At 48.2% G+C, this 25,880-nt stretch overlaps 1 protein-coding gene across 10 annotated transcripts in view; it reads right to left on the bottom strand.

Annotated features, from left to right (window-relative positions):
• PHACTR1 (phosphatase and actin regulator 1) overlaps nucleotides 1-25,880 on the bottom strand; it is a 560,468-nt gene that overhangs the window by 100,770 nt on the left and 433,818 nt on the right. For all 10 annotated transcript variants that reach the window (XR_008298732.1, XM_027040300.2, XM_027040305.2 and 7 more), the window contains one exon: nucleotides 11,545-11,625. Coding sequence is in view for 9 of the 10 variants with exons in the window: in XM_027040300.2 (XP_026896101.1) it covers nucleotides 11,545-11,625 (81 nt within the window). In the remaining variant the exon portion in view is untranslated. The remainder of the gene's footprint in view (nucleotides 1-11,544; nucleotides 11,626-25,880) is intronic.

The following is a 25,880-nucleotide window of genomic DNA, read 5'->3' as shown; positions in this document are numbered from 1 at the left end:
TCTGCCAAGCAACAGTTAGCTAAGAAATAATTTATCTAAGGGTTTTATTGAAAGGTTAAAAGCCTTAAACCTAGGAAGTCAGAAATGGCTCCCCTGGCATTTGTCAACTTTCGTTGGAGATTATTTTCTTCAGTTTGCCTGAGTTCAGGGAATAGCTGTAATTTAACTAAACGGTGCTACAGATAACATTTTGTAGAACTTTAAACATACACAGCAAGAAATACATTCCTATTAAACACTGCCTGTTTGGGAACGAATGCACTGGATTCCTGAGCATTTAAAAAGGCTTGAACCTCTTCTTTGCCAAAACAAAAAAACCCTAGAGTCTCTTCTCTCTCTCTCTTCTGGTGGGTTTTCTTTTCCACCATGGACCAGTCATTTTGAGCGTGTGTGTTTAAAAGTCTCTGTGTATCACCAGGACTTAAGACAAACACCTCAGGAGTCTGTAGGATCGGGGAACCTGTGTTTTAGGAATTTACAAGAATCTTCTACTTTATCTCTGCTTACAGCTAGAAGTCTTTGGATTATTCTGGCCAGCTTATACAGAGGAACAATTTTGCAAAAGCCATGAGGCTCCTTTGTCTGACACAAGCATCTTCGTAACTCAGGGTCCTTTAGAACCTATCACCCTGCAAATCTGTACACGATGTATTCCAATCTCAGAACCTAATTGGTTCTGTGATACTCTGGACAATTTCGTACATGGAATGGAGCAGCACATGCTTTTGTGCTTGGAGAACCACCTCGCTTTTGTGTTGTTGCTACTGGTCTGGACTTGATATCCTATTTTAAAATGATTAAGAGGCCTTTGCCTAAACCATTGGATACATGAGGCGCAATGACTTCCTATCACAAAAGTGGCACAGACCTTGGGGAGCCGGTTTGGGCTGCACTTCTCTGTAGCTGTTTTCTGTCGGACTCATCGGCGTTTCCTGCCTGAACTGGACCTGACGGTCCACCAACTACGGCTCATGTGGATTCTCAGTTGCTGGCCAGGACTGCAAATGCATGGTTGTGTCATTGCTGTGGTGTCTCCCTACCCAGAGCTGTTTCTTATATCTTTACTGGGTATAACTCTGCCTCTCCCCCCATCTTCATGCCAAAGCCCACTCATTCTTACATCATCTATCCTGATGAAGTATCATGGCTCCGACCACTATTTCCAAACAACAACTCGGGTCCCAAGGTTTGTAGCTGGGAGGGGATTTACCATCTTGCTCTTCCTGAGCATTTGGATACCAAAAAAAAAAAAAAAAATGCAACTGGGGGGGGCAGGGATTGAATATAAAATGAATGGGATGTCACCGTTTCTCTCCTATGCTATTATACAATCACGTGACTCTCACAGAATCATGCCGTGCCGTGCAAAGGCCCTGCATGGTTACTGGGACAGGCCAGGTGGGAACCAGAAGCTGAGATTTAAAAAAAATCCTCAGTGACTCGAGCTGGGGAGGGAAATGAGAGCGGCTTCTAGATCTAAGTAGCTCTGTTTCTCTAGCTCGGTTCTTCAAAAGGGCACCCCGTGGCCACATGTGGCTACTTTTAGTTAGTTAAAACTCAATAAAATCAAAAATGTAATTCCCCTCAGTCAGACCAGCCACACTGGAAGTGCTCAATAACCATGCGAGGCCGGAGGCTGCTGCGGTGGCCAGGATAGATGATGACAAACATTTCTGTTATGGCTGAAAAGTCGACTGAACTGCACTGCCCGTAACCCACTTGAAAATCACCATAATGGCCCTAATGAATATGCAAAAGTGAGCCCATTTCCAGAACTAGGAAGGTAAAATGATGTTGCTAACCTGGTCCAGATGGCAGTAAGTGGTCAGTTTGATGGGTAATATTTCCTTCAGAGAAATTAAGAGAGGGCTGGCGAGTGAAGACACGCTCTGGGGCACGTGTGGATGGCAGGAGCCCTGAGACCGGCAGCCAAGAGCTACAGAGGTGGGCACGGCCTTCGGAGAAGTCCTAAAACCTCACAACGGAATCTCAGCTCTCCCGGTGGCACTAGGGGGAGTCTAGGCTCCAGTGAAGGGAAGGCAACTGGGGGAAGACAGCCATCTAAGAAGAAGAGCTTACCAAACTCAACACCCCCAAAACAAACAACCCACTGAAGAAATGGGCAGAAGACGTGAACAGACACTTTTCCAAACAAGACATCCAGATGGCTAACAACCCATGAGAAGATGCTCAACATCACTCATCATCAGGGAAATACAAATCAAAACCACAATGAGATACCACCTCACACCAGTCAGAATGGCTAGAACTAACAACACAGAAAACAAGAGATTTGGGCGAGGATGCGGAGAAAGGGGAATCCTCTTGCACTGCTGGTGGGAATGTAAGCTGGTGCAGCCGCTCTGGAGAACAGTATGGAGGTTCCTCCACAAACTAAAAATAGAACTACCCTACAACCCAGCAATAGCACTAGGTATTTATCCAAAGGATACAAAAATTCTGATTTGGAGGGGCCCATGCACCCCAATGTTTATAGCAGTGCTATCAATAACAGCCAAAGCATGGAAAGAGCTCAAATGAAAGAGAGAGAGAGAGAGAGAGAGAGAGAGAGAGAGAGAGAGAGAGAGAATGGAGCACTACTCAGTGATGAAAAAGAATGAAATCCTGCCATTTGCAACAATGTGGATGGAACGAGAGGGGATTATGCTAAGTGAAATCAGTCAGAGAAAGACTGATATCATAGGATTTCACTCACGTGGAATTTGAGAAAAAACAGATGAATAGACGGGAAGGGAAGGAAAAATAAGATAAGAACAGAGGGAGGCAAACCGTAAGAGACTTCAACACAGAGAACAAACTGGGGGTTGCCGGAGGGGATGGAACAGTCAGGGTCCTGGGGTTGCATTCTGAAAGCAGAGTCCTGGGAGATGAAAAGTTTCCCTGTGCCTTGTATGCCCAGAAGACAAGACAGCTGGGACCAGGATCCTGGGTGTGGATCTCCCAGCTGAGTGTTGCTGGTTTGCAGATATTTACGTGGGGATCGAGGTTGAATGCTTACTTGTCTACATCTACGCAAGTCCTAGGCAAATCAGGAAGGGCTTTCTTTTCTTTTTTAAATTTTGTTTACTTATTTTGAGAGAGAGAGAGAGAGTGAGTTAGTTGAGGAGGGGCAGAGAGAGAGAGAGAGAACCTAAAGCAGTTTCCCTGCAGGCAGCATGGAGCTCGATACAGGCCACAAACTCAAGAACCATGATGTTGTGACCTGAGCCGAAACCGAGAGTCGGACGCTTAACCAACCGAGCCACCCAGGCACCCCTTGATTCACTCACTCTTTCCTCCAGACGCTGTGTCTCTACGTGATGTTGGAATTAGTGCAGCCATGTTGTTACCACAAAGCGTCCAGCCTGATGATGGCATCCCTTAGCCATGTTATTGAACTGCTGAATTAACCAGCCTCAGAGCTGTCCTACTACTGGGCTTTATAATGGGAGATTCATTCACTCACTCACTCATTCATGCAAAAAGTATTAGCAAGAAATGCCAAGCATTGCTCAAGGCATTAGGAATACCATAGAGGACAAAACACACAAAGACCGTTGGTCTGATTTTGCTTATCGCTTCACCCTGCTTAAGTTTTTGTTAACGGAAAACAGAAGCATTTTAACGTTCACCCTGTTGGTCGCGCATTGGCTTCACAGGTCATTTAAAAGCCTACAATTAAACAGCATAAAAATAATCAAAAGGACACTTCTTGGACCCTATGTTAGTTGGCGTGTCTGTATTCGACACTTCAGACCATTTTCCCCCAAACCACTGCCCCTTGTCTTGGCTTCCATACTGATACACATTTCTGGTTTATTTCCTATTTTTCTGTCCACTTCTCAGTCTTTGAGGGTCTTCCTTAACCCCAGGCCATTTTTGCTTTACTCCTAGATGATTTAATGTTGGGGGTTCCATGGGGTTGTCTATCAGGACCATTTATGTCCCCCTACTCCAACTTCTTCCAGAGCTATCGTCAACTCACATGACTTAACGACCATTTATTTATATGACTATTCCAAACCTGCATTTCCAACCCAGATCTCTCTCGTGAGCTTTGCAATCTGTATATTTAGTAGTCTATTTAGACATTTGGGTATCTCACACCCAGTGTGGTCAAACCACGGCAATATTCTGTGTCTTAAGCTCACTGGGTCTTGGGTCCCCAGCTCGGCGAATGGTCCCTGTAGCTGCTCGCAGATTCTGTCCAACGCAGAATCCTGAGTAGCTGCCATGGTTACCCCCTCTCCTTCACTCTCTGAAATCAGGACCCTCCTGATTCCATCTCCTCTAATTCTTCAGTCTGTCCTCTCCCCCAGCCACTCCCACTTCTGCCCACCCCTCCTTCCAAGATGCCCTCCCTAAGTCTCCAGACGTGGGTGGGTGATGCTTCCCTTGCCCCCAGACATCCTGTATTTGCCCTGACTGCTGAGTGCTTGAACCCTACTCCCAGGACTGTGGGTTCTGTCAGCCAGGGGAGTCTGGCTTGTCCCTCCTTAGTATTCCCGGTGCCCAGAATGGCACCTGCAATATAACAGGTAATCAACAAGCGCACGAAGGAGGAGTACATGTACTGGGGATAGTTGCTCATGGCTGTAATAATAATTTCCGTAGCTTTCTGGCTTGGGACGGTGACTTTTTTTTTTTTTTTTTTTTGAAAGAACCTTATTACTTAAGAGAATTTTGATCACAACTTCTGCGCATTCTCTTTATTGTTTAAACCACTTTCCAACTGCTAGGGCAAAATCCTCTGTACTGGGCTTGGAGGTGCTAGGAGGGCAATTAGATGTCGCTGATACTGAAGGTAAACCTTCCTTTGATGTCCACACCGCTACTCTACACACAGCTTTCGGAAGATGCCACAAGAGGCACGGGGAACATCTCAGGATGTGACACATTAACGGTGCCTGGCAGAGGCTGTGAAGAGCGGTTCCCACAAACTCCGACTTGGGAAGCATACGCACCCGGGTTACCAGAGAAACACGGGACTTAAGAAGGGCTGAGCCTACTACAGTTTGGTCTCCTCTGATCCGCTAGAGAATTTTTATTTTTATTTTTAAAATACGAGGACCTTTTAATGTAAATATCAGGCTTCTCTCTCTCTCTCTCTCTCTCTCTCTCTCTCTCTCTCTCTCTCTCTCTCTCTGGAATGCCAGACAAGGGAAAACGCAGCCTCTTGCATGAAAGAGTTGTCCATTTCAGGGAGCTTCTGTTTGTGCTTATAATGAAAAATAACACCTTCCACGATGTCGCTCTCACTCAGTGAAGGAAGAGAGCACACTTCGGGGCACTCTGTTATGCGCTGGGAAATGTTATCTCTAATTCCCAGCACACAGTGGGCAGCAGAGATGCTCCCAGTCGGTTCCGCTGACGTGCCCCCCCGTTCTTCCTTCCTCTCCTTGGGGGGCCCTCTCCTTCCCGGGGTCTCGGCTGGTGTCCCGTTCCCCCTTAGGGTGTGGATGTGTGTCCCATGCAGGTGCGATGTATCATGCCACAGCAGAGAGGTGGTCTCCCTTCCCTGTCCTGCCCCCCTGACAACTGCCATATACATCCCACACCCATCCTGTACGGAGAGGGTGACCCTGAGGGAGGACTGAGGTTTCCCGGGAAAATCCACTACAATCGCCACTATTAACCCTAACATTCTTTAATTTTAATTTTTTTTTTTTTTTTGAGAGAGAGAGAGAGAGAGAGACAGCGCGCACGGGGGAAGGACACAGAGAGAAGGAAACACAGAATCCAAAGCAGGCTCCAGTCTCTAAGCTGTCAGCACAGCGCCCGGCGCGGGGGCTCGAACTCCTAAACTGTGAGGTCATGACCTGAGCTGAAGGTGGATGCTTAACCGACTGAGCCACCCAGGTGTCCCGACCCTAACATTCTTTAAATCCCGCATTATGTTTCTTTGCAGAGATTATTTTCAATGGCGCTAACAGCACGACTTACTCAGATCGTCTGACTACCAACTGGCAACATGTTACAACAAAGTTTTTCGGTGTTCCTGTAAATTCCAAATGGAGGACACACTGTCTTAGCAGGGGTTTTAAGAGTGCACGCCTACTGGCCGCGTGCCCTTCCACAAGGTAATAAGTGGCCTCCCCTGCTTCATCTTTATTTTGGAAAAGTAACACTAGGGACACCAGGTGACCTCCTGAGATCCTTCCTAAGTCAGAGAAATATCATCACCACTTTACTAACGGCCAAACCGTTCACCGTTGTCAGGATATGTTTCTCCTTAACACTTAAAAGCCACTATATGCTGGGGCACCTGGGTGGCTCAGTCAGTTAAGTGTCCGACTTGGGCTCAGGTCATGATCTCACATTTTGGGAGTTCGAGCCCCACGCCTGGCTCTGTGCTGACAGCTCAGAGCCTGGAGCCTGTTTCAGATCCTGTGTCTCCCTCTCTCTCTCTGCCCCTTCCCCATTTGCATTCTCTCTCTCTTACTCTCAAAAATAAATCAACGTTAAAAGTTTTTTTAAAAAGCCACTATATGAAAGTGGAGTATTTAGCACCCATCTACATAAATATACATAATCTGTTATTGCCTATTTAAATAACTGGCCATAAAGTTTCATGGACCACAAAGTTGAATAAACAAGGGGGATCAGAGAACTGGGAGGTTCACCAGCAACAGCGAATAAAGCAAATGCTGTGAACCTGGAGAGCCAGCTCCCGGTTGGCACATACCATTCTCCCAACACACGTTTACTGAACATCAGCTACGTGCCAGGCGCTGTTGGAGGCTCTCGGGCTCCATCCATGAACAAACCAGACAAGACCCGATACCCCGCCTGGTGGAACTTCCATTTCAGTGAGAAGAGACAGATGGCAAAAAGGGTAACACAATAAATACCTTACTTCTAGAGCCCGTTTGAAGGTGGTAAGAGACAGAAACTAACAAAAGACAGAACACAGCAGAGCAGGGGCAGGAAACGCAGGACCTAGGGAAGGAGGTGGCCATGTAAAATCTGGTTGGTGCAGGGTAAGCTTCGAGGAGAAGGTGACATCTAAGCAAAGACCTGAAAAGAGGGGAGCTATGTGGATGGCCATCTGGGGGAAGAGGGTTCCAGGAAAGGGAGTGGCTAATGTCAACCTCAAGGGCTAGAAAGCGAGCCTAGAGATGTGTCACCGAGAGGTAGTTATGAGGCGGTACGGCCAGGGAGTTGAAGCAAACTTAGGGGCTGGAGGGCAAATCACAGAGGGCTTTGCACGCTGTCGCAGGAATCTGGAATATCTCCTAGTGACATGGGGAGCCCCTGCAGGCTCTGAGCAGGGGACGATGTGCTCTGATTTACAGAAAACCAAGAGAGGCAAATGCCCTACAGAGGCTTTAAAAGTAACATACTGAGTCCATTTACAATTTTGTGGAAGTGGGGCAGGAGGGCCAATGTGGGTTTCAGCCACAGAGCACTTAATTTCTCTGTGTCAGTATCACCTCCTCCAGAAGTCCTCCATGACTGTACTTGTCTAAATCATGGCTCTACTTATGACTTTATGTTTTTACCCTGCTGCTTTGTTTTTCTTCATACAGCTTACAACTGCTTGACAATATACCCTATGCGTATTTAATTACTTCCTATTTCTTTTTGTAGAACATAAACTCTGAGAAGGTTAGGATTTTGCTCTTTTGGTGATCGCTGTAGCTCAAGGTCTGGGAGACCACGTGGCACAGAGGGGGCCCTGAGTGCCAATTTGTTGAATAAATCAAGGGGTGTTCCAGGGAGTCTAAGAGAACCCTTAGTTTCTGATTCAAACAGACAGGCCGCAAGGTTGGTAGACAGAGTTAAAAAATGGGCTACCACGGGCCCCTGGGTGGCTCGGTCGGTTAAGTATCCGACCTCGGCTCAGGTCATGATCCCACAGTTTGTGAGTTCGAGCCCCGCGTCGGGCTCTGGGCTGACGGCTCGGAGCCTGGAGCCTTTTCCGATTCTGTGTCTCCCTCTCTCTCTGCCCCTCCCCCGTTCATGCTCTGTCTGTCTCTGCCCCAAAAATAAAAAAATTAAAAAAAATTAAATGAAGGATTCCTGACGTCACTCCTGTAGGCATTTGAGATACTTTTCCTTCTTCCACCCAGCTCTCGTTTTGCCGGATTTGACTTTCTATGCACCAGTTTGGGATTTTTACGATTCTGAGTCCGCCCTGCCCGCGTCGTGATAAATCTCACGTCCCCACAGGTTACCTTTACACTTTCTATGGACAAGTGGGGTGTTATTAAGCAAAAATCAATAGCGTAAAGAAGGTGGAAGAGGAAAGCGACCTAACTAAGGACAAACGGCTCTCCGTTATCAGCAAGCTCACGTGGACAGAGCGTAGCCGCGGTGTGGGCAGAGGCCGGCCCTCCTGGGCTCTGCGCGGCCCGATGGGCCGACACGGTCATTTACAAACCAACAGGCCGCTATCGGGGCCCGTGCCTCCCCAGAGGACCCCATCGCGCTGCCAGGTGACCCACGAGTGCCGTGAGCTAACACAGGAGGCAGCACGAGGCGTCACCAGCCAGGCAACATGGAATGGTTGCTCCAAGTCCAGGAAATGCCTCTTGGAAACACACGACTTGGAAAACGAGTAAAGTCCCTTTGCCACTTGCTGTTCCCTCGGGTCACGGCGATAGAGTCTTAGGCGTTCTACCCACCGGGCTCCCAGCTACCGCAAGGTGAGTGATGTCCTAGAGAGGGGAGGAGAACAGGAAGCCCTAAGCGGAGGCGTGAGAGAGGGGCCGGGCGGTCTCGTGTCAGTGCCCCCACACCGTAGGAGGGGTTGGCGGATCCTGCACCGCTAGGTAAGAGGGGGCAGGGATGTTCCTTCCTAACCCTTGCGCCTGCCGACTGAGGGTGCGGCATGTAAAGGGTCTCAGAACCCATAAAGGATGATGACGACCCCTCATGATGGTACGCTAACACTTCTTGAGCATTTATGGGATGACAGCTTATTCTACAGGTTGTTATGGACTGGACTGGATCCCCTCCCCCACCTCTGAAATGCATGCCAAAGCCCAAGCGGTCAATGTGACTGTATTTGGACAAAGGGCCGTTAAGGAGATAATGAAGGTTAAATGAGGTCACAAGGGTGGGGCCCTAATCCAACAGGGCTGGCGTCCTTCTGTGAAGAGGAAGGGACACCAGGAGCCTGTGAGCAAGAGGAAGGGCCATGTGCGAAGGCAGTCATCCGCAAGCCAAGCAGAGAGACCACTCCAGAAATCAATCCTGCTGACGTCACGATCTCAGACTTCCGGTCTCCAGGTCCGTGAGAAAGCACGTCTCTGTTGCGTAAGCCACTCAGTCTGGGGCGCTCTGTCACGCCCCAACGTGCCTCACAAACCAACGTCCGGGTGCCACGTTCCGTAATCCTCGCTGCCACAACATCATCCCCACGGTCTTCGTCCAATTCAGACAGAAGCCCAGAGAAGGTAAGCAATGCGACTGAGGTTGCACAGCTAGTCAGGAGTGGAACTGGAGTGGGACCAGCAATCTGACGACAGGGCCCACGTCCCTCACAGCTGATATGACACGAGGTAACAAGATTAACATCCGCGGTGACACAAATGGATGCTTCCCTTCAGAAAAAACCCAGAGCAGATACAAGCTTCTGCGTGTTCTGTGTGCAACCGGATTTCTAGTTTTAGTCCCTCTCTTCTTCTCCTCTTCCCTTCATCCAAACGATAAATGCGTTTGCGAGCCTTGTCTCTCTCAAGCACTATCGGAGGCTGCGGGGCCTGGCGGTAAGCCTCTGAGGTCCGTGTTCTCCTGGAGCGTCCACGCTAGCAAGGAAAGGCAGCCAACAACTCAACAGAGGAGCACAGACAGTGACAACGCACAGGCAAACGAGTGGGGAAGCTGTGCCGACAAGTGGAGGCTGAACCGGTCCTTTCCTCCACTAGCAGCTACTGAGCGCACACAACGAAGCAAACGGGAAAACCATCTGAGGCCCCGGCCTCAACGCCACCATTTCTGTCTCTAGAAAACGAGGCTTTGGCTGCAACGACCCATGGCGTCTTTGGTTACGTCAGAAGTTTCTTGGGCAATGCTTACCCTAACCCAGTTATCGGGTGTGATGGGAACAATAAGCGGTACAGTTAAATACATTCTGTTGAGTATTCCTGAAGGTTAACAGGAAGAGAGAGAAGGGCTGCAGGAAGGTAGGAGGGAGGGAAGGGGTCATTTAACTGGATCTGAGCAGGCATTAAAAAAATTTTTTTTGTTCTTTATTCTTGAGAGAGCGTGCGCGCGTGCGTAAGTGGGAGAGGAGCAGACAGAGAGGGAGACACAGAATCCGAAGCGGGCTCCAGGCTCTGAGCTGTCAGCACAGGGCTCGATGTGGGGCTCGAACTCACGAACCATGAGATCAAGACCTGAGCCGAAGTCAGATGCTTCACCGACTGAGCCACCCAGGCGCCCCAGAATCCCTCTTTAGAGGAGAATATGTGCGTTAATAATCTGGCCCACCGCCTAACACCAGCTTCAAACAGTGATAAAACTTGAAACAATTACTGGTGATTCCTGTATCAAGACTGGAAGATGACAGTTTGTCATTTCACCAAGAGTCTTAACGGGGAGAGTGGACGGGAAAGAGGCAAAGGAAGGAGAGGACAGGAGGGGAGGGGAGGGGAGAGAGAGTAGGCGGGGGGAGGGAGAAGGAGAGAAACCTAATTAAAAACAGCAAAGCTCTTTGGGGCGCCTGGGTGGCTCAGTCGGTGAAGCATCCAACTTCAGCTCAGGTCACAATCTCGCGGCCCGTGAGTTCGAGCCCCGCGTCGGGCTCTGTGCTGACCGCTCAGAGCCCGGAGCCTGCTTCCCATTCTGTGTCTCCCTCTCTCTCTGCCCCTCCCCCACATGCATTCTGTGTCTCTCTTTCTCTCAAAAATAAACATTAACAAATTAAAAAAAAGCAAAGCTGTTAAAAAATAAAGAATACTTAATATAAAACCACTGCATACATTTATATTTAAAGATAGTCATTCAATAAGCAAAAGACACACAGTATTTATTCACTGGCAAACACCTGTGGATACATTCACAGAGCATCTGTATTACTGTCAATATTATCATTTGAAATATCTTAGGTGTACGGCCGTATTTTCTAATTTTTGCCACTTTGACCTCTTTTATTGTGGCGAGACAGACTGTCAGTAAAAAAAAAAAAATCTGTTAAGGAAATTCTAGATGCCTGTAGGTTTTTAACATTTGTCTAGGGAACCCCTAGTGTCCGAAAGGGCCTCCGCAATTAACTTCACCCCAGCTGTGTGTATTAGAACACCCACAGGCTCCCAACCAGTAACCCGCATCATTCCTGCAGCCACATCATTTTTTCACAGCATCCCGAGGTTTAGTTCCAATGGTGAGAAAAAGGGAGCTTGATTTCTCTCTGCTGATATAATACTGAGAGCTTTGGAGCGGTCTACAAAATTCTCTTTTCTCTCCAGAACCGTCGGGGGTGTGAGAGGTTCAAATCCTGATAAAGTGACGCAGAAAACGGAACCCAACTCCGAGAAACACGCACACGGATTCCACACGTGGCTTTCTGGGCCCTGTGGAGGGGACCAGTCCCCTTACCTTTATCATAGATTTCCTTCAGAACCCCTCGTTTTATCAGCTCCTCTCTGCTTTGCCTCATTGATATTTTCCTTTCCAGGGCTACAAGCAAAAACACAGAGAAGCAAGTGTGGGTCAGTAACAAAGACTTTTTCAGAGGAATCAAATGTTAAGATGTATTAAAAAGTAACATCCGGAGAAGCTTCTGTAAGTTACTGTTTTATTAATGTCAGTTACTGAGACCTGTTAACATTTTTTGACAGGAGAACAAGCATTTCACTCAGATTATTTCGTTTAATCTTCAAAGCAAGCTTCAAACTACTTAAGGGGTAGGCACTTGTATTTCATTTTATTCCACCCCACTTCACGGCATTGTAATCTGTAGCACAGAGAAATTCAACAACTCCTCAGAGCCGCAAGACTACTGAGAAGAAGAGCCAGGATTCAAAGCCAGGAATGCTACCTCCAAGGTCGGCTCAACTTGTGTGTCACAGCGTATCTCCCTGACGCGGGACGTTCCTCGTAGGTGGGATTGCTTTTCCTTCCTTCCTTCCTCCCTTCCTCCCTTCCTCCCTTCCTCCCTTCCTCCCTTCCTCCCTTCCTCCCTTCCTCCCTTCCTCCCTTCCTCCCTTCCTCCCTTCCTCCCTTCCTTCCTTCCTCCCTCCCTCCCTCCCCCTTCCTTCCTTCCTTCCTTCCTTCCTTCCTTCCTTCCTTCCTCCCTCCCTCCCTCCCTCCCTCCCCCTTCCTTCCTCCCTCCCTCCCTCCTTCCTTTCCTTTCTTCTTCCTTCCTTTCCTTCCTTCCTTCCTTCCCTTCCTTCCATTCCTTTCCTTTCCTTCCTTCCTTCCTTCCTTCCTTCCTCCCTCCCTCCCTTCCTCCCCCTTCCTTCCTTCCTTCCTTCCTTCCTTCCTTCCTCCCTCCCTCCCTCCCCCTTCCTTCCTCCCTCCCTCCCTCCTTCCTTTCCTTTCTTCTTCCTTCCTTTCCTTCCTTCCTTCCTTCCCTTCCTTCCATTCCTTTCCTTCCTTCCTTCCTTCCTTCCTCCCTCCCTCCCCCTTCCTTCCTCCCTCCCTCCCTCCTTCCTTTCCTTTCTTCTTCCTTCCTTTCCTTCCTTCCTTCCTTCCCTTCCTTCCATTCCTTTCCTTCCTTCCTTCCTTCCTTCCTTCCTTCCTTCCTTCCTTCCTCCCTCCCTCCCCCTTCCTTCCTCCCTCCCTCCCTCCTTCCTTTCCTTTCTTCTTCCTTCCTTTCCTTCCTTCCTTCCCTTCCTTCCATTCCTTTCCTTCCTTCCTTCCTTCCTTCCTTCCTTCCTTCCTTCCTTCCTTCCTTCCTTCCTTCCTCCCTCCCTCCCCTTCCTTCCTCCCTCCCTCCCTCCTTCCTTTCCTTTCTTCTTCCTTCCTTTCCTTCCTTCCTTCCTTCCCTTCCTTCCATTCCTTTCCTTCCTTCCTTCCTTCCTTCCTTCCTTCCTTCCTTCCTCCCTCCCTCCCTCCCTCCCCCTTCCTTCCTCCCTCCCTCCCTCCTTCCTTTCCTTTCTTCTTCCTTCCTTTCCTTCCTTCCTTCCTTCCTTCCCTTCCTTCCATTCCTTTCCTTCCTTCCTTCCCTTCCTTCCTTTCTTTCCTTTCCCTTTCCTTCCTTCTTCCTTCTTTTTGTTTTAAATTATGTAGATTATATAGATGTCACTGAGGATTTTTTCTTTTCCTTCCCAGCTACTAAAAAAAAAAAAGTTTGAAAATGTCTCCTGCAAACTCTCTGGGTTGGAATGGAGGCAGGTGGCAGGGGGGCTCCACCCCCACACCCCCACGGTACAGATGCCCATCACTCTCCTCTCTTAGGCTCCGAACCCAAGCAGGCAAGCGACCCGTGAGCTGCCCAGTTATGAAACGCACGTGTACCGTGACTCAGCTGCTCATCTGAGCCAAACACTCAGGCAGGTGGGGCTGGAGGAGCGAAGAGGGGGCGTTTCTCTCAGATCAGTGGGCATGACAGAGGGCAAGTCGAGTGAAAACACAGCCCAGGAGTGGAAGAGTGAGTGGCCGCCCAAAGGGCAGGCTTGTGGCTCAAGGCCAGGCTGGGCAGGTCAGGAGAGCCCTCAGAAGCGAGCAAGAGAGCCCCCCCAGCAGCTGGCATCCCTGTTTCTGGGTGAACGGTGGGTAAAGGAGGTGAGACGTTATTTTGTTTGCTTTTGTCACCTTGAGACTCTCCACATCCTTTGGACACACAGTTATGGGGGGGCAGTTATAAAATAAGGAAACTTTTATGCAGATTTAGATACAGATTAATTACACAGAGTTCAGGAGAATTTCGTCCAAAGAATATGAGTAAACGCTAGAAAGCAAGCAAGGAAACGGGGACTGTGATGCTTTCACCTACGAGCTGTGTGACCTTGGTCAAGTCACTTTGCCTCTCTGAGAAAACACTGACACCTCAGCCCCAGCTTCTCCGATTTAATAGGTCCAGGGTAGGACCTGAAGACCTATATTGGAATAAAAAGATCACTGGGTAATTCGGTCATATCAAGGTTGAAAATCCCTTTTTTATAGATTTGGGGACTTACTATTTTTAAAATATCCTAACGTTCTCTTCACGTCTAGTGAATTCAGGGCTATGAGACAAGAGAAAAAACACCAGGTTAGACGGCACTCGCGTATAGCTTACTGAGAACAGGTTAATGATAACATGGAAACGTAGAAATATATACCCCCCGAAGTGAGGGCAGGAGGGCTGTACGAAGGTCACGCCACAAAGGTGGGTGAAGGAGTCACCGGAGGAGGGCTTGTTTTGGGGGCTGGAGTTTTAGGACTCATATCGGACGGCACGATGAGGTGACAGGAGGGTAGAGAGATGTCCTCTGTGCCCAAGAGGAACCTCCAGAGAAGGGAGAGACAACTGCGGGCGGCTAGGTTAGGAAGTTCCGCCTGCTTTTAAGCCAAGATTTGCTAGTGGTGCAGTGGGAAAAGACTGGATAGGCCACGTGAAGCAGGGTTTTTAAGCAAGGACTTTGTGAAAAGATCCTCTGGGGGACATGAAGCCGTGCGGGAGGCATGCAGAAAGGGGTGCTTGGCCCGTCCTATACTGAGCCACAAATTGAACAGATTTCTTTGAAACAAAATGAGGCCTCCCGGGGGCTTTTCCCAGCGGAAGGACCTGACGCCCAGCGTTAAAGGAAGTATCTGCAGCAAGGTGGGCAAAGAGATGGGCTTGACGAACTGCGGTGGCACTTTCCGTAGACTGTGGGTGCTCCCAGGCCAACCACGCGGACCTCGGCTGTCACGCGTGCTCATTCAAGGACGACAGACCCCTGCCCGTGGCAAAAGGTGCTCTGCCAGGGGCTGGAGATGATGGTGACCGAAGGGACGGTCCTTCCTTCCACAGAGTTGGCAGACTAAGATGTGGTTCAGACGGTCATCAGATAGTATCACCTAATGTAGGGTTACAAATTAAGGGAAGTCCTGTTTAAAGAAAGGGACACGTCCTGCCCGACGTGTGGTCGACAGCCTCCCTCACTGGGCCACGAGAAAAGGCTTTTCTGAGGAAGAGACCCACAGGCTGAATTTGAGAGGTGAACACATGTTATCTTGGCAAAGGGCAGTCACGTAGGGGCTGAGGGGAACACTCCAGACATACAGCAAGCTGGGCACTGCCCCCCCCCCCCCCCGATGGAGGAATCATGCCACCATTGGTGGAGAGAAAGCAACCCATGTTACTGCAGCCACCAGCACAGATAGAGGACTCGAGATATAGACAGAGGGATGGGGGGGGGGGGGGCGGGGGTGCTGGGCCACGCAGGGCCTCAGAGACCATGTTATTCTAAGGGCAACGGGAACAAACGGTCAGAGTTGGGTATCTGAAAGATCAATGCCCACGTCAATGTGGGAAGCAGGTTGGAGGGAGGCCAGTTCTAGGGGATCACCTCGTCTAGGCAGGAGATGACGGTCACTTGCACCAAAACGCTGGTGACGGAGAGGCAGGCAAAGGGTGCATTCAAGTCACGGGAAGGGGGCAACGTTGCCTCGGCATCACGTTGAGGATGGGAAGGAAAGAGAGGGGTCCGGGGCGACTGCTTGGTTCCTGACGTGCATAGCTGAATGGACGCTGCTGTTGATCGCTCGGGTGGGGGACACAGGATGAGAAGCAGGGTGGTAGGGAAGATGGCGATCCCAACGTTGGCCATGCCCAAGAAGTGATATCAAGGACATGCCGGGGAAACGTACCCGGATACTTTCTAAAACAAGGATGGGAGGTTAACTGAGACTGACGTATACTGGCATGGACTATGGTGGACTCTTTTCAGTGCTGCTCACACTCTTCCACGGAGATGCTCCTAATGGCAAAGCAGTAATGCCAGGGGCTCCGAGGGCAGGACTGAAGCTGGCTGTCCCCCAAAGGTGCCATTTCTTGACTACACTGAGTCTGTCCTTAAGAACTAAGGTGGAGCTCACGGAACAGATCTGCTCGTATTTAAACAATACATCCCCCTCCCCCCCCCTCCCCAGCCAGTTTCCAAGTTTAATTGACATTCTGGCAAGAGATGGCTTATTCACCCTTTGGGTCTGTCCATTTCCCAGGACAGGACGCTGTGCCCACGGGGGATACCAAGATCATTTTGAGAAGGGCGGCAGGTCATGTTATTTAAGTTAATCCCCACTACAATCCTCTGAAGTAGGTCCCACTTTTCAGGGGGACCTGAGTCCCAGTAAAATTAACTTGCTCAGGGGGTGCCTGGGTGGCTCAGTCGGTTAAGGTCATGAGACTTCGGCTGAGGTCATGATCACGTGGGTCGTGGGTTTGAGCCCCACTTTGGGCTCTGTGCCGACAGCTCAGAGCCTGGAGCCTGCTTCGGATTCTGTGTCTCCCTCTCCCTCTGCCCCTCCGCAGCTCACACTGTCTCTCTCTGTCTCCCAAAAATAAATAAACATTAAAAAAATGTAAAGGTAAACTTTTAAGAGCATTTTTCTAAAGCTCTAACCAGCAGAACCAAAATAGAAAAAGCAGGCATCTAAGTCCACCCCCCCTCCCCCTCCGAAATGAAAATTCAGCTCAGATAGCGGCAATGCAACTCCATGGATCTTTAGAAAAGAACCACTTTTCTGGGCGGTAAGTGGACCACACCGTAACAGGCTTTCGAGGTGGTCCTGTGGCAAGTGAAACATCAAACACAAAATCGCATGAGCCAGGGAACATGCAAAAACCAGCACAGGGACACCTGGGCTAAAATTCTGTGCCCAACCAGACACACAGCCTGAAGGGGGATAGGGCGGAAGTTACCAACAGAGAGTCAGTTGAGGAGATCCAAATACACAGAAAGAACTTTCCAGTACCCTTCTTGCCTGAAAGGAACAGAAGAGGGACTTCTCAATTACTGTGCCAAAAATTACCCCAAATGGCTCCCGCAAAACGTCATCAAAGGTTAGCATATCCAAGAAAGACGTCCAAAGCCTGCCATCAAATTCAGCCTTAATAGCAAAGATGCAGAAAACCTTGAAAGGCAGAACTCTTGCATGTTTATCACCATCTATTAATCATGTCCTTTTACTTTCTGTATCTTCCTTTCCTTCCTTTCTTCCCTTCCTTCCTTTCCTTCCCTTTCCTTCCTCCTTCCCTTTCCTCCCGTTTCTTCCTTCCTTCCTCCCTTTCTCTCTTCCCTTCCCTTCTTTCCTTTCCTTCCTCCTTTCCTTTCCTTCCCTTCGCTCTCCTTTCTTCCTTCCTTCCCCTCTTCCCTTCCCTTCTCTTCTTTCCTTTCCTTCTTTCCTTCCCTTCCCTTCCTTCCTTTCCTTCCCTTTCTTTCCTTCCCTTTCCTTCCCTTCCTTCCTCCTTCCCTTTCCTTCCTCCTTTCCTTTCCTTCCCTTCCCTCCCCTTTCTTCCTTCCTCCCTTCCCCCCTTCCCCCCTTCCCTTCTATTTGAATACGCTCCACACACAATGCTACATTAGTTTCAGATAACTCTTGGGGTCCTGCTGATTCTGGAGAGACCATCTCTTCCAGGACTAGCCAACTCCCACAGACAGTACCTGACTAGCCTGTGTGAACATACCTTCCACGTGCAAACCAACCAACCCAGAGCCCACACCCCCAACTACCTCCTTTAGGGGGCTCTTACTACACAGGCCACTTCCCCCTGCCCTAATCACCCCAGGCCCTGGTACCAGACAACTGGGGACGGTCCCTGTGCCCCAGAGCCTGCTGAAATTATTCAAACCAGCCAGGTAAGCTTGCTTAGTACACTGACCATTCTCTCCTGTGGGAAATACACCAAAGTCTCTTGCCCACATTGTTCTCCCACTCTTTCTGCCTCCTGACCCACCCCGGTGCTTCTCCGCAAGGCCCCCCATCACACGGCCCTTTCTCTTGGGCTCTGTGAGTGTGGCAAACCCTATTTTCAATGGCAGCTGTCTTCCGACCTGCTGGCCTCACCACATGTTAAATAACAATAACAACCTACATCTCAAAACACACCTATCCTGGGGCGCCTGGGTAGCTCAGTCGGTTGAGTGCCTGACATCTGATTTCTGCCCAGGTCATGATCTCACGGGTCCGTGAGTTCAAGCCCCGCATCGGGCTCTGTGGGATTCTCAACCTCTCTCCCTCTCTCTCTCCCTCTCTCTGCCCCTCCCCTGCTCGTGCTCTCGCTCTCTCTCTCAAAGTAAATAAAGCAAAAACAAACAAAAAAACCCCACACCTGTCCTTGCTCTGGCTTGTAAACCAAGGAAAAACTAGGCTTTACACTCCAACCTCTTGTTCTGAAGTCTGCGCCCATTTAAGCAAATGCTTTAGAAATGCAGAGCCTGGTGAAGAGCTCACTGATCCTTGGCAGTAAATTCCAACGAAGCCCAGAGACCGACCCTAACAACAGGAGTGGTTCCAGTCTAAGTGCTCTGGTGAGTTCTTCTTCCCAGACAGCACTGGGGTCTGTGCCATAGTTAACCAGAAGCCGGCTCTCCAGCACCCCGCTTTGTGTATTCTCTTAGCCTCCCTATCCATACGATGTACGCTAAGCCCAGGATCCATCCCATGCTTCCCTGACATCAATGAACTTCAAACAGACATCTTGATCTCGGCTGGACTGCTCTCCCTATGGAATGGCCAGATTGGAAGAATCTGTTAAAAATAACTTTTTATTTTGTGCATGTGTGCGCACACACACATACAGTAAAATACCAGATCGCGAGTAACTCGTCTGCAAGGTTCCGCAAGACGAGCAAACATTTCTAATAGGTTTTAACTTGATAAACGAGCGATGTCTTGCAATACGAGTAGTACATGACATTGAATGGGACATGATCACAAGTGAGCCAATGGTGGTTCTCTCTCTCTCACTGCGGGATTGTGGGTGGTCATCTCCCATGCTCGGATGCTCGGTCTCAGGCCGTGGCGTTTGGCAGAAATCAGTGATTTTTCAGGACGTTGGAAGGTGCCCACAACGGGCACAAGTGTATTTTTGTCACTTCAAAGCACCTACAGACAGTCCTTTGCTTTTCCAGACAAGACGAAGGCGAGGAATAAGCTTTGCTTCATTCTAGGTCGTTGGAAAGGCTTCTTGTTACAAGGTGCATGAGAAGAAAAGGATTCCATTGAGCTGATGGGTAGCAGTAATTCTGTTAGTAATAGCGAAAGTCATCCTACACCATAACCCTCCTCTCTTGTCTCCCTCACACCAGCCACGAAGGTTTTCAAAGATAAGTGCAGGTTAATTTATTTTTCTTTATATTTTGTATTTTCTTTATGGTTCTGTATCATATCACAGTATTGTGATCAGTTTTATGTGAATATTTTTGGGCTGTGGAACGAATCATCTGAGCCTCCATTATTTCTTATGGGGAAATTCGCTTTGATACACAGGTCCTTTGGATTACAAACATGTTTCCAGAATGAATTATGCTCGCAAACCAAGGTTTTACTGCATATGCTTATGTTTCTTCATTGACAAAAATATTTTTCACAGTAAATGATTTAAGAAATATAGTGAAAAGAAAGTCCTTTTTTCACCACCCCTCCTTCCTTCCTTGGATACAACTCCCCAAATCTGCCCTCCTTTGTCCTCTATTTCTCTGTCTCTTCTTTCCTCCCTCCTTCCCACACACTCCTCCTCCCCCATATATAAACATAGTTTTTAAAAACATAAACGAGGGGCGCCTGGGTGGCGCAGTCGGTTAAGCGTCCAACTTCAGCTCAGGTCACGATCTCGCGGTCCGTGAGTTCGAGCCCCGCGTCGGGCTCTGGGCTGATGGCTCAGAGCCTGGAGCCTGTTTCCGATTCTGTGTCTCCCTCTCTCTCTGACCCTCCCCCATTCATGCTCTGTCTCTCTCTGTCTCAAAAATAAATAAACGTTAAAAAAAATTTTTTTTAATAAAAAAATAAATAAATAAATAAAAAAACATAAACGAGATCGTTCCGCTCGTATCACCTTACAATTCTTTCTTCCCTCTCATTTATCAATATGCTTTAGAGATCTCCCCATCAGTACACACAGAAGCACCCCGTTCTCTTTGAATGACTCAAGCACCATAATTTATTTGCCCATCTGCAACCGATGGAAATTTAAGTCCGTTTCAAATTTGGGGCGCACAAACATTGGTACCATAAACCTGTTTTTTTCCAGCATGCGTGGGAACAGGTGGAAGAATTTTGTAGAACACGTCGCTAGATGGACGATTTCTGGGCAGTACATCCTTTATGTGCTCCCAGTACCGAGGGAAGAAAAACACTTATGTTTCATAACTTTTAAGTACCACTTTTTTATTAAAAAAAAAAAGAAGAAGAAGAAGCAGGGCCAGTGGTGGGGAAGCAATATTGATGCTGGAACAGATTATTTGCTTCTCCTCAGAGTATCAAGGCAAGGACTTGTTGAGATTGTCCTCTAGGATAATCCATCTCTGTTGAATTCTCCGCTCAACTGCCTTTAAATTACATTCCGGAGGAGCTAGAAATTTCAAGTGGGATAAACAATCGAGCAATGAGGCAATCTGCAGTAGTCTCCACAGACTCTTCCACCTTCGGTTGTTAAAACAGTCAATGTGTAAGTAAACTCAGTGCTTTTATCCCTTTGAGATTTTACAACACCAGTGAATGTGGATTTTGTGTAGAAATTTCCAAGTGACAGATGGAATGAACCTCAAGAGACTAGAACAGACCTCCACTTCCCATTGGACTTATGAAAAATGACGATTATTAATATAATGCAACGATCATAGCCTCGGAAACCCAGCACGACATAATCAACCCACATTCACACTATCTCCATGCAAAATACTCTCACGTTTCAGAATAAATTTATATGTACAACATATAAAAGGAGAGAAAGGGGAGGAAGGATTTGAAGAAGTAGGATAAACCTGGAGACCTTCCAGGTTGAAAAACCGGATGGCCAATGCCAGCTTTTTTAGGGAGGAAATTAATGAGAAAATTAGGAAAATTAATAAGGAAATTAATGAGGAAAGCAATGAGGTTGTCGATCTAAATGCTATAGTGAGAAGAGGGAAAAGTGGAAGCGAATGCACCTGTACATCTCTGGTTTCAAACAGAATGGTATGACCAACATATTCAAGAAGTCATGTTAATCTAGAAACAAAATGGTAGGATCGTCAGATATTGTGCTTCTTAGTAACGAAGATATTCGAGCCCTATGAATATCCAAACATTTTGCCAAAAGTGTGTAACTGGGCAAGAAGGTTTAATTACTTGATCATCTTGAAAGCTTACTGAATTCAAAATGAAATTTTAAAAACTGGCTGCTAAGATTGAGGGATCCTCCAGAGAGGCTGACCCGTTCAGAACTTTTCTCCCCTCTAAAAATCCAGACCATGTGGAAATTCCATCTGAAAGACAGACTCTAAGGCGTAACTGTCCTGGTCACACGCACAGATCCGGATTCCCGCGTTGTTCCAGTATTCACTTCTACAGAAGTCTGAGTGGTGGACGTCCATGAGCAAAGTTCCTCATCTCCAACATGGTAACCCGGCCACTGTTCTTGTGTAATGCCATGTAGCTAGCTGGGATGAAGTCTTCATGGCCCACGGGGTGGATGACACTGTTTGTTTATTGTTGTTTGTGATTCCATCCAAGTCCTCCAAATCAGCACTTTCTAAAGTCTGCTCTGTTGAACGGTCACTCAGAGAGGTGCTCTGAAGAAAGGATTCTGTGGACAATAACTTGGGGGAGACGCCAGGTTCCATGGGAGCATCACAGTGCTTATTAGCACAAAGGGACCTACGGTAAAGCAACCAGCTTAACTCTGCTTAACCCGGCGTTTCTCCCAAATTCATTGGACAAGGTGATCCTTCCATGGAGTACTATGGGACTTTCATTCTGAGGCACACCTTCTGGGAAATACTGACCTAAATACGTACCAGATCACAGGGGGCAAATGTGTAGGTCTTTTGTAAAAAGGAACCAGGGAGGTCAGCCTGTCTTACCTCAGCAGGGACGCAGAGGGCCACACTCCTTCATAAAGAGCTTTATGGCAGATGAATCAAACACAACCCCAAACCCTGCAACACCAACCAAACAAGATGTGACCGACCAGGAGGATCCTAATAGAGCAAAGGGACCAGCCGTCCATCTACCTGTCCTCCGGTGGTCCTGGAACAGAATGGAACTGCATCCCAGGGAGCTCCTGGATGGGCCAGTGGCCCATCCATTCCCCAGTTAGGGAAAACTAGTCTTTTTTTTAACCTTGAGCTGGCCAGTACCATGGAGTGTCTGCCCAAAATAACAATTTTGGCTTTGACATAATTGATATTTGGCGATTCTTTCTGACAGTAATTCAGACAGCGTAATTTCCTCTGCAGTCAGAGAGACGAGTAGGACCCTGTCACCAGCAGAGATGAGGTGATTCGTTTTCCTCTTTCCTGTGGGCGAAGTGCCTACGGGCGGGTCCCACGAGAACTTTCTCCACTGATTGAGGGTATGGGAAAAGGGCAGGATCACAGACTCATTTTAAGCTGTAAGCTGAGCTGCTAAAACGACATTCTTCACGGATCTTGGCTGGATCTCGGTTTGAACAAACCAGCCATAAAAGGGTTTTGGGGTCAGTCGGGAAAACACAAATATGGACTGGGTATCAGATATTAGGGAGTTATAAGGGTCCTGTGGTTATATAGGTCCTTTCCTTTATTTTTTAGAGATGCGTGATTAGAACTGTCTGTAATGAACTTTAAAATACTTCAGAGGGATGGGGTGCCTGTGTGGCTCAGTCGGTTAAGCGCCCGACTTCAACTGTGGTCATGATCTCCCAGTTTGCGAGTTCAAGCCCCACATAGGGCTCTGTGCTGACAGCTCAGGGCCTGAAGCCTACTTCTGTGTCTCCTCCTCTCTCTGCCCCTCCCCCATTGACACGCCAGTGTGCGCTTGCGCGCGCACGCTGTCTCTCTCTCTCTCTCTCTCTGTCAAAAATAAACATTAAAAAATTTTTTTTAAAAATACTTCAGAGGGAAACCAAGTGACAACTATGGCCAGATCTCAGTAACTCTAGGTGATAACTGAACAATTATCCAATAATCCCATTATGTAACTCTCTCAATTTCTCTTACGTTTGAAGATTTCAAAATAAAAAGTAAACACCCAAAACACATGGCCCTTGGCAGTGATGCTGAGTTAAAAGACCTATCCTGTGATGCCATTTGCATCAGTTTCAAAAGCGGCAAAACTAAACATACGCTCTAGAGGTGCATCTCTAACCTTGAAAACTACAGATACCGTGGTAGGGTCTCCTCCCTCAGGAAAAAAGAAAGAGGAACCAAAACAAAAAAAAAAAAAACGAACCTCAAGGCACCCTGGCTACGTGCGTACGTGACAACGTCCCTCATGTCCCTGTAACAGGGGACCACTTAATCAGACTGCGTGTTTGTGTGTGTTATCACATAGGGGAGACAAAGAAGTAGAAAATGTATTTTAAAAACGATGCCACGGGGCGTTTGGGGGCTCAGTTCTTTGGGTAGGAACCCAGAAGGAATAAAGTTGCCTCCTGGAAAGGAAGGCCTTGCTGTCACAACTCTGTTCCTGCTACGATACCAGCAAGGATAGAACCACAATACAAATTGAGTCACTGTCTACCTTTGGTGGGGAGGAGGGCTTCAATCAGAAAGGCACATCGAGGGGCGCCTGAGTGGCTCAGTAGGTTAAGCGTCTGACTCTTGATTTCTGCTCAGGTCACGATCTCAAGGGCTGTGAGATCGAGCCCCGACTCAGGCTCTGTGCTGACAGCAAAGGGCCTGCTTAGGACTCGCTCTCTCTCCCTCTCTCTCTCTCTGTCCTTCTACCACTCATGCTCTCACTCTCCCTCTCTCGAAATAAATACAAAATATAAAAAAAAAGAAAAGAAAAAGAAAGGCACATCAAGGAGCTTCCGGGGGCTGTTGGTGTTTTTTTCTGACTTGGGCAGTGGTTATACGGGGTTTGCTTTATAACCATCTGTTCAACCGCACCTGTTAAAATGCTTACCGCATTTCCTCAGTGTATTTTGCTTTCTAAAATAAAGGCATCAAAAGGACATTCTCAGGGTGGTGGGCAGGGGGATGGGCAAGGGCACTTGCTAGGATGAGCACTGTGTGTCCTACGTGAGCGACGGATCACTCAATTCCACTCCTGAAACCATGATGACGCTGTATGTTAACTAGCTTGGATTTAAATAAAATTAAAAAATAAATAAATAAACACGGACCAGTGAAATAAGAAAAAAAAAAAACAACAAGAAAAGGCCACTCTCACTAACTCTGCTTCTCTCTGTAGCGCTGCAACGGTCTCTGAAGGGGAATAAAAAAACGCAGCCACCATATAATGAGATCATGCACTTGGCCAGCCGACTATCCCCTGTGAATGACAGGAAGGGTGATTGTAAGGCAATGAAAGCTGCCATTCTCTTCCCCGTCATTTTGTCAAATAGGTCAGACGAGAGAGTGGACAAGCTATTCTTCTGGCTTGCGAATCTCCAGGCGGCACGAAGGGGACCTGCTGTTTCGGGGGCAGAGAGCACAAAGTTTTAGGTAATTTTGCAGAAGGAAGGATTCTGAATTTTGGAAACAGGACGCACCGCTCTTGCCGTCCGACCTCGCAGTGACGACGAAGCAGCAACTTAGGGGACGTAATTTTGCGAGGATCTGGTGCAGAACTCTCGGGAGCACACGGAGGAAGGTTTCCAGGTTCTAGCTCTTTAAGCCCCAGTCTGCACAAGAAGAGCCCCCATCAAATTCTGACAAAGCATCAGCGTTCTCTTCTGAGACCTCTGAGCTGGGGCACAAAAGAAATGATTCCTTTGGCCGTGTATCGGCCCCCTGTTGACGGGACCGTGGTAGAACACGATTTAATAAACCGGAAGATCTGAAAAATAATTCACGTGGAGCCCCGTTTACCACAGTCCCTTTGTCCCTTCATCTGCGTGTCACCTATTATGACAGTTTTATTAAGTGTGGAACAGGTGGCCCTATAGTCATGGAGAACGCACGGTGATGACAGTGTTTATGTCGGAAATACAGGTTCTGTGCTTTGGGGGCTTGCTTCCGTTCCTTGCAGGAAAGCCTGTCATCACACGTCATCTTCGTATGTGACGGCACCAGGCCACAATCCACGTTTCAACTGTGTTCTCTGCTGCCTCTATCACTACCCGCCCCCGCCCCCCGCCCCCCGCCCTGGAACAGAAAGAAAATTCACTGATTTAGAGTTAGTTATGTGAGTTCCTCCTTCCAGATGTAGGAAGCATAATGCTGTACTGTGTTTCATTCCAGGCACCTAATTATTATTGATCGCTTTATGATGGAAGCGTACTGCCCACGGCACTGAAGAATGGAAATCTGAAATCCTGCCCAGAAGAGCTTAATACCCCGGCTACCACCTGTTACCTAAAGGATAATAGGGCCCTTGTTCAGCGTGGCCTGTGGTGCCAACTTCATGCCAACGGCTTCACTGCTTGCTTTTCTACCCACGGTCGCATCGACGCGGCTGCAACGAGGTCTTTAGAAGAAGGCAGAATTCAGACATTTAGGCTTTAAGATGGTACTTCCCTGATACTTTATAAATCAGAGAAAGACAGCAGTAGGTTGGGCGTTTTTGTTTGTCCCAATACCTACAGTCAGGACTAAAGTCAGCTAATAACTGGGAGCGAAGATTTGAAAAATTGTAACTATGCACAGGTAGGTTGCCTGAAAGGGATATTTTGTGCGAACGGCTCCCGCCCCACCCCCCCCAGGCTGCCCTTCCGTTGCCACGGTAACGCTTCCTCTGCATTAGGAGCTGCTCTGCTTGTTTTCCATGTAGTCCTTTAAGCAAACCTCAACACAAGTCTCCAAGGTTGGTACAATCGCCTCCATTCTGCAGAAAAGCACAATGTTACGTAACCTGCCCAAAGGGCACAGCCACACTCGAACCCACGCCATGGG

The sequence above is a fragment of the Acinonyx jubatus genome, chromosome B2 (genome assembly GCF_027475565.1).
Source record: "Acinonyx jubatus isolate Ajub_Pintada_27869175 chromosome B2, VMU_Ajub_asm_v1.0, whole genome shotgun sequence".
Classification (NCBI taxonomy): Eukaryota; Metazoa; Chordata; class Mammalia; order Carnivora; family Felidae; genus Acinonyx; species Acinonyx jubatus.
The sequence above is the reverse complement of the archived record's forward strand: the minus strand, read 5'-3'. Positions and strand labels throughout refer to the sequence as shown.